We start from the raw sequence: 14,306 nt of genomic DNA on the forward strand, positions 1-14,306 counted from the left end.
ACAACAAGCCTTTATCCCACTAGGTGGGGTCGGCTACATGGATTACAAGAAACCGTTGTGCTCTATCATTTATCAAGCTTTTAGAAATATTATTAATTAAGAGATCGCGTTCAACAACTTCCAAGAGTGTTCTCTTAGGCCTTCCTCTACCTCTCTTAATTGGACTCAAAATTATATGATCCACTCTTCTCACTGGTACCTCCCTTGGTTTTCTTTGTACATGCCCAAACCATCTCAACTGATTTTCTACCATTTTTTTCCTCAATAGGTGTTACCCTCACTTTTTCGCGTACGTGCTTATTTCAAATTTTATCTTTACGTGTATGTCCGCACATCTATCGTAACATTCTCATCTCTGCTACTCCAACTTTATGTTCTTACTGTCCCGTTAGAGCCTAACATTCACTACTATATAACCTTGCCGATCTGATAGCAATGCGATAAAACTTTCCTTTAAATTTATTAGGCACCTTACGGTTGCAAATAACTCCTTTAACTTTTCTCCAATTAAACCACCCAACTTGAATCCTATGTGAAATATCTCCACTGATTTCGTCATCATTTTGAATAATGGCTTCAAATATCTAAACTTTTCCACTTGAGGTATAATTTGATCTCCCAATTTCACTTCCAAATTATTGTCGAATAGTCTCTTACCAAATTTACAATATAAATATTCCGTCTTACTCCTACTCAGACGGAAACCTTTCGACTCTAATGTCCTCCTCCATAACTCAAATTTACAATTAACCTCTTCTCTTTTCTCTGTCATAAGAACTATATCATTTGCGAAGAGCATACATTTGGAAATTTTCCCTTGAATATGTTCCGTCAAAATATTTAAGATCAAGTTGAACAGATAAGGACTCAGAGATGATCCCTGATGTAGTTCAATCTTTATAGGAAAATTCTTTGTTTGACTACTAGGCGTTCTTATACTAGTTTTTACCCCCTCATACATATCTTGTATGGCTTTAATATAAGCAATCCGTACTTTCTTTTTTTCCAACGCTTTCCAAAGCACTTTAATACACAATGGTACACAGGCTAATAATCAGTGATTTCATTTATCATATGATATTACTCCATTGTAAGATATAGAATGCACAATATTAAAATGTGAAAAAGGGACCAGTCCATGATAGAAAGTATTTTATATAATGGTATAAAGGTACACTGAAAAATGAGTTTAAATTAACGAAGGGCATATAGACAAAACATGTCAAGTTGGCTATGAAATGAAAAGCTGCACAAAGAGTTAGGTACATAACTACAAGAATTTTAATCTATTTTGTCTTGGCTACTTTTCCAGATGAAATACAAGCTAACACCTTCACCCTTACCTTCAAGATACTAACAAACAACTGATTGCAAGTCAGCTTCTTCCAATTGATGACACTCAAAGTTTGAATGACTAGATCTTGAATTGTTATGATTTCTACCTTCCTAGGAAATTTTCTCAGTACCATCATGGAAGGATCCTGCCAAAGAAGGAAAACGGCGTATTTAGAAATTTAGTAGCATTTAGAAACTCATCTAAGTAGAACCCTTACATAATAACAAGATAATTAAGAGACATCGAATAACCAATAGAATAAACCCTTCAATATCATCTTTGATCTAATATTTTTTAAAACTCAAGGGAAGATGAACATAGTTTACTCAAACAAACGAAGGAAAAGAATCTACTCAGTAAAAGTCAGAGTAACGTAAATTTTCACAAAAGCATCATTAAATTTAGTTTCCCAACTCATGGCAAATTCTAAAATCTTTTCCATCCAAAAACAAGAAAACCAAAGGGCACTGATACATAATGCTTATAACTCAATCAAATTTCACATAACTTGATCACTATAGTCTACAAGTTTACTTGACCCATAAATTTGCTTAATGCTAGTACTAGAATAGATAGCAAGAATTGGACTTGGATGTCACAGCATTCAGACTGCATCAGTAGTTAGCTTAGATGCAAAAGCTTGTTCCAGAGCTTCCAAGAAATTCATTAGCTATAGAGAACAGAACAGCAACTTCAGCACCATTATACAATGCAAATCAAAGGTGTTAGCTTGTGTATATAATAGACCTGTTATCATTTTGACATTTACTCCAAGGTCTATAGCCCTCCATATCGTTTCTACACTGTCATGCCTTGGTGGGTCAAAGAGAGGCATAAGACCAATAAACAGCAATTGGCCTCCAGCACTCTTCTTCCTTCCTTCTGGAACTTCCTGCACAAAAAGTAAAAATCACATGGCAGTCACTTGTTGATTCTAACATTAAAGTAATACATAGGGATACAAATTCAATATCTGACTTATTGTGTGCAAGATTGAGAATCTAACAGTCATATTACTCTATGCATTTTACCTTCACCATCAATGTAAGTTAATGCTGTCCTCGTGTCTGTAGGATTGAAAGGAAGAAAATGCACTTCTTGTATTCCCACTCGTGCCTTTTGTAGCAGGAAGTTCAAAAAAATACATTATCATACACTTGAATATTAAAAAAAAAAAATGTGATCGTCCAGATTATATTGGCTACAAACTAATATTAAGAATAACAATAAATAATAGCTTAATCGGTTTCACTAACCTCTTTTGGATCAGCCAGCATCCCATCTATGGCAGAATCTATTGCATCTTAATTCTCAAGTCTCGAGGCTCGAGCTGCATCACACCAATATGATAGCATTCTACAAGGATCCTCATTGTATCATCTCCTTCAACCAGCAGTCTTCTTTCTCAGGCTAATAAAACCCAGTTACAATTTAGCAACTAAAGGCAGGAAAAAAAAAAAAAAACTATAGAGAACCATGTATAACGAGATGAGAACCGACGTAGTCTTTAATTTCCTTCATTCCACGGCTTCCACAAGATAATTCAGCTTAGAGCCAGATATTGGTTAGAATCAGAGAATACATTTTCAAGAAGAAAGCAAAAAATAAAAATAAGATCAATAAAATTTGAGAGGACACATGAAGTTTAATAAATTGCTATTAGCACTGTCTTGTCATGGCTTTAGGGCAGTAAATCATGTCATAATGTTCTCAATCCCCCTCTGCACGAAGATTATTTGAGCTTCTATACATAAACCCAATTGAAGAGAAAAAACAGAAAACTAGAATAAAGAATCTAATTATAATTTAGCCAATAACATTTAAAAAAAAATCTCCAGGGTATTCTTTCCCTTTTGCATTTTCTTGTTTTCAGTAAACACTAGCTAGCTCCAATCCTTTTCTCTGATTCGGGAGGGAATTACAGTGCCTTATTGTTAAATAATACAAGTTTACAGAGGTTTCCATCAGTTTGGTATCAATCTAGGAAAGGCCAACAGAACAGAACAGGAATTTCCAGGGAGAAATTTAAAAAAATGACTGCAAAATGGAGAATGGAGAAAGGCCAAAGATATATGTAATGGATGGAAGAGATAAAAGAAATGTTAAAGGATCATGTCAAAGCTCATGAAGAGGAGGGTTGTTAAGGTAGAAATTGAAAGGAAACCTATCAAAAACAGAGACCAACAATTGAAGCCTCCATTGTCTCGGAAGACTTGTCAGAATCAAAAGTAAAGAAAGTTGGAGAAGGGAAGAGGACGATCCTGTGATGAGCAACACAAACATGCTCAAAGCAATATGAATGGTCGTAGTAAAATTACTTGTACAGTATACATATCATATGGTACATTTAAGATGAGTTACCTTTATAAAGTATCGATACAATTTAGTCTAGTCTTTATGGTCCGTACAAGGATCACAATATGCAACGAGGATTTTGTTGAATGTATAGAAATTACAGATCTAAATCTTCACTTTGATCATAAGAAACAATATCTGTTCACAGTAAGAGTTAAGGAATCTGTACAATTGTGAGTTTATATTGTTTGGGTTTAGTTTATTGCTTACTTTGAACCAACCGCCATGAAAGTCTTTTGTATGTCTATGGCACCTTTCTTGGACAACTCAGCTTCCTTTATGTACTTCCTTTTCCTGAGTTTCTTGATCATCCTTAGCCTTTTGGGGTCAACAATTTTCTTTCTTTTTTCCAGCTTCTCTTTCCTTCCCTCTAAATCAGCTTCAATGGCTTTAGTTCTCTTGTCATCAGGTAATAAAGCCAATCTGGAAAATTTCTTCGGGCTCACTATTCCTAGTCTCTCTTTGATCTCCTTGAAAGCTGGAACAAGGCCGCGTCTTATGAAGCATCCTTCAACAAGCTGCATAGAATTTAATTCTGGGAGATTTGGAGTGTCTTTTAACTCCAGATCCAAGCAAAATGGGGAATCTTTTAACCACATCCTGAGGGAGTGAGCCTTCGCTACAAGGACCCCGGTTTGCGTTTTACAAGGAAGAAAAGGCGACCCCATTTCCCAAAGGCATGCCTTCAAGGTGTTGTTGAGGGAAACCATGTTATATTCAGCTGTTCCTGTTATAAGCACAACTGATTTTGGTGACTCCGGGCAGCCCTGCAAGGAGGCATCCTGCCATAACAAAAATCCAAGATGTAATTAACGATAAATCTAACCATCCATGTCAAAACACATGTTTTAATAATAATAACACCAAAACTGAAATGAAAAGAATATACAAACAAAATGTATAATATGATGCTTAACTTTGGTTTCATTAACAACCCGTGAAATCATTGACAATTATCATCATTCATCATCTCCTCACATAGAATCTCAATTCTCAATGGAAAATGATCAAATTGAGACTATCTATAATTAAATATTTTTTCTTTGAATCAAATGCTTGGTTGATTAATGAACGAAAACTAAAAGAAATAATAAACATACAATTATGCCTTTGATCAGAAACTGCAGGGTTTTATTTGTCAAGAAACTGAGAAATAACTAGGTTGCAAATTTCTAGGAATTAATTATTTTGGAATCATTTAATTTATTGACATCTAAAACATTCTGCTCTCATCCTTAAACATTGCCAGCATACTAGATGAGTGAGTTTTTGAGGTCATGTTAGGTGTGTCTTAAAACTTATAGTGCAACTTTGAATGCAGAGAGCAGAGTGTGTGCGCACACGCATCACATGAACATGATTCAACCCTACCAAATTTTGAACCTACAAGACAGGCTTCAGTAGGAAAAAGGAACTTGCCTGCATGTGGTCAAGCCATAAAGTAAGACCAACCAGAGCTGAGCCAGCAGATAATTTTCTAAAATCAGCACCCCAATCCTTCTCAGCAACTCTACAATTAATAGATATGTATCAAGCAATTTGAAAGGAAACTCTAGGCAATAACTGATAAAACACACATAATTAAAATATAGTTGGTCAGATACATTGCATCCAACTCTGAAAATTGCTCGTCTAACACAACAGATCACCATTTGTGTCACTAATTAATTTGGCCACTTTTTTTTTCTCGTTTATTGTTTTCTTTTCGTTGTTTTTCAATTTACCCAGTTATTCAGAATATGTATCCGCAGTTTCTAACTTGAATAGAGGCATAGCACAACTAAAAGTTTGGAAAAGAGCAATTGACACCAACCTAAAGATATCATGGCGATAGATACATCTTTTGATTGCCAACTGGAAAACCCATGATGCTGTGGCCCGAAGTTCAAATGCCCACAAGAGATCCACCAAAGCATTGACAAAATTAAAGGCTGCATTGTCTTCCAAAGGTTGTATTTTCTCCAAATAATGGTCCACTTCTAAAACTATTGACTCACATTTTTCTCTCAGAAGCCTACAGATCAAGTGATAAACTTTAATTGGACATTTATATATTCATATATATGCATGTATATAACAGGTGAAGCTTCCAATTATTATATAGAACTAATGAGTACCTGATTGGAAGATCAAACCTGGCAGCCTGGAGTGCACTTAAAAGATTCATGGCCTCATTTGATCCTTTAGACAAGCTTGCAGCTCTGATGAAGCATGTCCATATTCTGTGGTCTGGTTCGATGCCTACTTCCTTCATCTCTGCGAGCTTTTCTGTAGCAGCTTTAAAATCACCATGTTTGAGATATGCATCAATAACAGAGCTATAAGGGAGAGTATCTGAAACTAATCCAGTAGTTCTCAAGTTTTCAAGGACTTTTTCAGCTTCATGAGGCTGCCCGGAGCTGCCATAAGAAACCATAAGCAAGTGCATGGTAGCAAGTGTAGGCTCTATCCCTGCTTCCTTCATCATACCCAATAGATTTTCAGCTTTCAGATGATCCCCAGAATTTCTATAAAATTTCATCATTAAATGGTAGAAAGAACGGTCTAGTCTATGACCATTTGATCTGAGCCCTTCAAAAAGTTCCTCAGCTGGTTCTAACAGTTGTTGTTTACCAAATGCTGCAATCAGGCTTTTGTATGTGTCCAGTTCAGGTTCCATACCCAGTCCTCTCATCTTATGCATCAATGTCAAACCTTCCTCTGGTCTACGATCTCTGCAGTACATTATAATTAATGTGCTATAAGTTTCCTCATCTGGTTGGAGATCAGAATCTTGGATCTTCCGGTAAACAACAGCCATATTTTTGAAATCATCAATACCAGAATACAACTGAAGGATAGAATTCCAAATTTGAAGATCAGGCTTAAATCCTGCTTCTTCCATCTCACCTAACATGGCTTCGACATCCCTTGCGCGTTTAGCTTTACACAACAATCTCATCATGATTCTGTAAAGATGCATAGTAGGAAAATAACCTGCAGCTTTCATTCCATGGTATACCTTCTGCACCTCAAATAAGTTTCCTGCCTGAGCAAATGCTTCAAGGATCAACAGTATGGAACTCTTACTTATCTTAAACCCCATATCTTGTAGTTCCTGAATAACCACATAAAGTTCCTCCAGTCTCCCATCAACAATCAAAGCTTGTAATAATCCATTTATAGAATCCACAGTTGGGGTAGGACCATCTCTCATCATTGTATTAAAAATAGCTCTAGCTCGCTCATAACATCCACTTAATGCATAAGCATGTATTAAGGCATTCCATATTTTTCTATCCACTGGTGAACATCTTTGCTTCAAACTTCCCACCAAACTTTCTGCCTTTTGCCATAGCTTTAACTTTCCATAGGTCTCGATAATATCAATATAAACAGATATGTTATCAAGTATAATGCCTTTTTTCCTGCATAATACAGCAAGTAGTGTGCTGTCTCCGGAATTTGCATTCTACAGTAAACAAACACCATGCACTGGTACAGACAGATAGATGGCTCTAGGCCATGGAATCTCATGTCAGAGAAAATCTGAGAAGCCACCTCAAAGAGTTCATTCTGCTTGCATTCCTGAATAAGGGACTCATACATAGTGTAACTTCTACTGAAGGAACCAAGGGCCCCATTAATTCTATATTCCTCCAAAGCAGCATCTAACTTTTGAGCCTTGCAAAGAATAATGATAAGTGCCTCAGTTAACAGTTGACTAGAATCTGGAGCATTCTCTTTTAGGAACTCAAGCAGTTCGCATGCTTCTGAATATCTTGCGGAAGAACTATATGAACTCATAATTGACAACAGAGTCTCATTATCCAATTCATAGCCCTTGCAGATGGCAACTTTCAATTTTTTAGCAGCATGGTCAAAACATTCTCCTTTTACAAGAACAGAACAAAGAGCTTGCGGATTTATACCACTTCGTTCTTCCAGATCTCTTACAATGTCATCAACAAGTTCCCACTTTTTTTCTCTCACAAGGACTCGTAACATGGTCTCATAAAGGCTATTATCTGGCGTGAAGCCTTCACGAACCATTTCCTTATACAACATTATTGCCTTTTTTATCTCATTGAACCTCAGAAAGATATCCAACATAACTGAATATGCTAAACGGTCAGCTTTGATCCCTGACTTAACCATGCAATTAAATGTCTCCTCAGCCTCCACTCTCTTTCCAGCCTTGGCATAACCACAGATTAAAGCACTATATGTATGCAAAGTGGGCTTCACTCCTGCATCCAACATTTCAGACATCACATTTGCAGCTTCTACAATTTTGTTTGCTTTCCCAAGCGAATCAATTAAAACAGTATATGTAACAGCATCAGGATTTTGGCCAGATAATTTCATGTCTCTGTAAAGTTGCAGTGCCCGGTCACACTGGCCTTGCTTTCCGTACATGTTAATGATAGTGTTGTATGTCATCTCATCCTTACCAAACCCCATTTTCACCATTTCTTCACAAATATCCCTAACCTTCTCTGCATTTCCTTCTCTTGAATAAGCATACAACAAGGAATTATACGTTACTGCATCAGGGAAAAATCCTTTAGATTCCAATTCTTTAAATACATGCTCAGCTTTTCCTGAAAGGCCACATCTACCATACACTGAAATCATAGCATTGTATGTCCATAGATCAGGTTGACAATTGTTTTTCTCCATATCGTTAAAAATCTTGATTGCTTCCTCCAAATTCGACTCTCTTGAACAAGCACTTATTAGGGTATTATAGGTAATTATATCTGGTCTAAGACCTGACCGCCTAACTTCATCTAAAAGTTGAAGAGCTAAATCAAGCACCATTGCACCAGACTTCATCCTAGCATTAATCAAAGTATTGAAACTCACCAGGTCTGGTTCGCATCCTCGTTCACGCATTAAATCAAGCAGTTCTTGTACCTTCTTGAACCGACCATTCCGTGCGTAGACACCCATCATTGCATTGTATACTTGGACTGTATTTCCCAAGTCTAACTCAGCCCGAGTGAATATTTCCACAGCTAACGCTTCTTGATTAGCCTTCCCCAGCACCGACAAGATCGTCGCGAGCATCCTCGCATTCGGTGAGTACCAATGCCGCAAATTCAACCATTCATAGACCTCAAGTGCGCGTTGCCAGCTCTTTTGCCCAACCCATTTCACCACAAAGCAAAAATCAGTTGGCGTCATCTGAACTTTCCGATCGTCCAACACATCCGCCACGAAATCCTCAGACTTCAACGCTAGAATCCTATCCGTCAAATACTGTACTCTCTCCCTCCAATCTTTCGCTCTTATAAGCGCCAATTTGTTCATTTTCTTTACCCTCGTCTTGCTACGCCTCCCCAACACTTCCTGAGATTCATCATTAACATCAAGAGGTGAAACGCGGTCTGGGTCCTTATCATGGCTTTCCTCTTTGTCCTCAAAAAAGCGTGAACTCTCTGCGGATGAAGAAACTTCCCTGTCTTCAACAGGGGTATGCGTAGATGGGTACATCTCTGAGAGCTTCAAGTGGGGCCATCTGATTGAAGGTGAGGCTCTGCTATAGGTGAACTTCTGAGTAGCGGCACTCTTGTGATTCCCATTATCACTATGGTTGAGTTCTTGAGAGCCGTTGCTGGTGGTGGCGTCAATGGAAGACGAAGCTGTAGTAGATGTTGAAGAGCACGGCAAAGGAAGAGCAGCGTTTCGTGGTAGCTTGGAACAAGTTGAAGAAGAAGAAGAAGAAGACTTCCAATTGGAATCAGTTCGCTGAATTGAAGAAATGGGTGCGAAGGGCAATGCCCCTGAACCCAACATGGTGGTTTTTTGATCAAAGATACTGCATTACTCAAACTAAAATACAGAAAAAACACGTCCAGGAAGAAAACACTGATGTCTGGAGAAATAAATCAAAACAGTAGCAGCAACAAAGCGAAAAGAACAAAGAAATCAATCAACGCCAATACTGATGTCTGGAGACGGGAGCTCAAGAAGCAGAATGAGAATTGAAAGCCCACATGGTGGTTTGGCGGAGGGAACATTTGGAGAAGATATATTATCCAAAAAGAAGATATTTTCTATGAAGTGAATATATTTTAAATTTTTCTTTATATTTGCCATCACCCGGACACCCACGAATCTCTCCTATAGTTATTACTCCTTTTTTTATTTAAAAGTATAAAATATTTTTAATAAAATTTTATTTTTTAATAAAATAATTATTTATTTTTTAATTAATCTTATTTTTTTATATTTATTTTTATTAAATACCTTATAATAAATATAAAGTTATTATCAATAAGAGTATTTTTGAAAAAATAATAATAATTACGCCTCAAAAGATTAAAAATACTTTATATTTTTAGATATTTAACTCTTCAAAAAATATTTTATATATTTTATATTTTTAAACGGAGTGAGCATGCTTTTAATTTAGAAAAAATTAATTTTCAAATATTTTTAGTTTTTTAAATGTTTAATTAAGTCTTATAGTAATAAGGATATAGACCTTGAACCAAAATACATAATTTTTTATTTAAATTCCTAACTATGTTAATATGCAATTTAACTTTTTATAATAATTCAAAAATTAAAATAAATTCAACAATTTAAACCATGTTACTGTATAATATTAACAATTTTGACAAAACAATTTTCAATAATTTCAACCTCATGTTGACTAGAAAATAAAGAGAAAAACACCCAATTTAAAAAGATAATTTTAACTCCAAGATGATTTTAAAAGGTTTATTAGAACGCACATTTAGATTTTAATTGAGAAAAATTAATTATAAAAAAATTAGTTTTCAAAATGTGATAATATTTGAATAAATTTTCAAAAATTGATTTGGATAAAATAAGGGCTTAGATTGCTAAATGAAACAAAATTCAACTTCTCCCAAATGAAGTTTGAGAAGCCAAATGAAATTTTAAAAAATTAAAATGTTTGGATAAAAATTTTCAAGACTATAATTTTAAAGCTAAAATTGATTTCCGAAATATATTGCTTGTTTGTTTAAAATTAAAAAAATTAATTTTTACAAAGTTTAGAGATTTTAAAAAGGAAATTTTATAAAAAAACACACATTATTTTATGTTTGAGTATGATAATAAAAAGTGATTATTAATTAGTTATTTTTATATTTTATAATATCTACCTTAATTTTTATTTTATAAATAATTTATTATTATATTATTTTAAAATTTTATGATATTTTTACATTTTTTTAAAACACTCACTCTGGTCCATAGTATTAGATTATTTTTAAAAGTTATTCAAAATAATTTTTTAAAATAATTAGACATCTGTCTTTTTTTCAAATTCTAATTATTATTAATGTAGAGAAGGTACAGGCCCATTCAAAACTGAATATTCACACGCACAATAAATATATTTGTGTACGAGCTCCATTCATTACTAACTGGACAAAAAATGACTACAAACAATTTTTGACTAAATGACAGACTTTAACTATTCATCGTCGGCCGGATTAACTATCTGGGCCCAACTAACACGTACAGACTCAACAAGAACAAACTCGACTAGTGTTTCCTACAGCATAATCGCTTCATTGATTTCAGTCTGAACCATGTGGCTGATGATGAGGAACCACAGATATTACAAAGGCTTGCCTTAACATGATTAAACAATTTGATGAGGTCACAGCTACATATGTTGCAGTTTTATCATCATCTACTCCACGCATCTTATTTATGTTGAAGGAAGAAAATTAATTTTAATTATATTTATAAAACATTTTATTTTATATTTTTTTATATTCATCTTTACATTTTTCTTTTTACTAAATGTTAAAAAAATTATTTTTTCTTATTATGGAATGGAAGTGAAAGTTTATTAAATTTTAAAATAAAATTAATAATTTTTTTTTAATTTTGATAAAACATGTTGAAAGTTAGGATTAAAGGGCAAATCTATATATAAAATAGTCGGTTAGGAGCATCTGATATCATAAAGTGAAGAAAGAGGCATAAATACTCATAACATTACATGAGTGAGTGTAGAAGTGACCAAGTCTTTAACTTTGTTCTAGCAACGTTAGTTTTCGATATTAAATGCTGATTATGTATGTCATGTGTCAATTTTTGCTGACATAAACTAAAAAGAGGTAAATATACCTACAAAGTAGTCAGCCAAGGGCATCCAATAACGTAAAGTAAGAAAAAAAAGAGTAAAAAATTCATAACATTACTAGAATTGGTATAAAAGTGACCAATTCATTAAATTCCTTAAATGTTGACCGTTTAGCTAACATTTAGGTAGAGGTTGACTATTTTTTGCTAATGTAAACAAAAAATATTTTCAGGTAAATTTATAAGAAGGTTGATCAATCATTGTATGAGTACCTATAATGTTACTTTAGGATGTGCAATAGTGATCAATTTGTTAAAATGTGAGATTTAACACAATAAGATAAATTGTACACAATTGAAGATCGAAACCAAGCACACCTCCTATGCCACCCTACCTTAAAAGCAATTCTATAATCTTAAACAATTTCATTCATGATAAGTTTAAAATTTTCAAATGGTTTTCACCATTGCGACAAAGAAATGAGTGATTTAATTTGATATTCAGTTAAAATGACATTTTTTCACATAATATTTCATACAATGATTGATTAACCTTCATAGAATTTCATCTGGGAATATTTTTTGTCCACATCAACAAGAAAATAGTCAACTTCTGATTAGATGTCAACTAAACAGTAAATATTTAAGAAATTTGATAAATTGGTCATTTTTGCACTAACTCTAATAACGTTATGGATATTTTTGTCCTTTTCACTTTAGGTTACTCAACATCTTTGACTGACCACTTTATGAATATTTTTATTCTTTTTTAGTTTATGTCAATGAAAACTAACACATGACATATATAGTTATCATTTAACACTGAAAACTAATACTATTAGAATAAAGTTAATAGTTTAATCACTTCAACTTTCACTCATATTATATCCCCTTCTTTACTTTTATGATAATGAGTGTCCCTTATTAATTATTTTATGTATAGATTTACCCTTTAATCGTAAAAGTTACAATGATCATGCAAATTTGAGATGACACTTCAAATCATGGTGTTGTTCCATCAATTAATGGAAGACCATGCTTGCGTTAGTAATTGATCTTCTTGACTGATCTTAGTGCTTTGAATCTATTATTCTCTCCATGTTGGCAAAAAAAAATATCTATTATTAGCTTTATTGCCTTAAAAAGCAGATATATACAAATAAAAATGATAACAACGTCCCGCTAAAATATATAAATAATAATTTTTTTAAATGTTATAATTTTTTGACAGTCTTTTGATATCTTTTTTGGCATTTTTGGGTTTGATAATTAAATTATTCATTATTTAAAATAAAAAAATAACTTATTCACGTGAGAAGTTGTAATTTATTATTCAACTTTTATAATTCATGAAGTAAAAATTGTAATTATTTAAATAAAAATTGTAATCGATTATTTTTAGATTTAAACTTCAATGACAAACAAAAATTTCATGTGAGAAGTTATGATTTTTTAGTTAATTCTTATGATTCATATAATAAAAAAATGTGATTGCTTGAATAAAAATTATGATTGATTATTTTTAAAACTTAAACTTCAATAATAATAAAAATTTCATATGAAAAATTGTGATTTCTCATATAATTTTTGCAATTCATATAATCAAAGTCATGATTGTTTAAATAGAAGTAGTTATTGAATTTGTTATTTTCAAAACTTATTTATCAATTATAAAAGAAATTTTACATAAAAAGTTGTGATTTATTGTTTAATTTTTACAATTTACATAATAGTTGTGATTAAAAAAATGAAGTCATATCAGTTATTTTTATTTTAAATAGAGGATAATTTAGTCATTTAAATTAAAAACATTAATGTGAGAAAAGTAGTCAAGAATCTCATAAAAATTATGGTATTTTGAAATGATCTGATTATTATTTATATATTTTAATAAAATTTTATTATTGTTTATTTTATATCTAATATCAGAGCTCTGAAAAACTGTACATCCATTGTAGAAAGATACAGTGGGGGAGAAAAAGATGATGAATATAATGTGAAGATGAGACATGGGACGGGACTACTTGGTTGCTAATGGGGCATTTATCCAAAAATATTATAAGGAAAGAAAAAATTGTAAAATAATGATGCAAAAAATTTTCTTTGCCCCCAATATTTTTTTTTTCAGATCAGTCATGAGACGAGATTAGAGCTAAAAATAAGGGTCGGGCCTGGAGGCCCTATTTAAATAAAGGTTTAGGCTTTGAAAATAATTTTTTTTAAAGTAATCGGGCTTGAGAGCTTGGCCTTGATAAGCTCTATAAAAAAGAGCTCGGGTTCGGGTAGCGCTTCAAGCCCTGTTATATTATTATTATTATTATTATTATTTTCTTGGGTGAAACATATATTTGAAGCCAATCATCTGCTCACTTGATCCTACACACATTATATTATTATTAATTTTAATTTATTCTAAAATTAATATAATATAATTTAATAAATATTAGTGTATAATATAAAATTCTTGATATTTTTTATTTTTCTATAATTATTATGTTTGTATATTTATAAAAAATGAATTATTTTTAGCCAAGATTTAAATTTTAGTATTAGACTTTTA

General features: G+C 32.9%; 1 protein-coding gene across 1 annotated transcript; it reads right to left on the minus strand.

Moving 5' to 3' along the window:
• Window positions 1-1,139: 1,139 nt before the first annotated feature.
• On the minus strand, window positions 1,140-9,683 carry LOC129313131 (pentatricopeptide repeat-containing protein At3g18110, chloroplastic). The gene is given in 10 exon segments (XM_054956047.1): window positions 1,140-1,481; window positions 1,901-2,006; window positions 2,084-2,228; window positions 2,368-2,452; window positions 2,593-2,746; window positions 3,902-4,473; window positions 5,111-5,201; window positions 5,505-5,705; window positions 5,809-7,072; window positions 7,075-9,683. Coding segments are annotated over 6 exon segments (4,551 nt in total). The 5' UTR covers window positions 9,473-9,683; the 3' UTR covers window positions 1,140-1,481; window positions 1,901-2,006; window positions 2,084-2,228; window positions 2,368-2,452; window positions 2,593-2,721.
• Between the last annotated feature and the right edge of the window lie 4,623 nt (window positions 9,684-14,306).

The sequence above is a fragment of the Prosopis cineraria genome, unplaced genomic scaffold, assembly GCF_029017545.1.
Source record: "Prosopis cineraria cultivar Desert tree isolate PC_DT_omini unplaced genomic scaffold, ASM2901754v1 PC6, whole genome shotgun sequence".
Lineage (NCBI taxonomy): Eukaryota > Viridiplantae > Streptophyta > Magnoliopsida > Fabales > Fabaceae > Prosopis > Prosopis cineraria.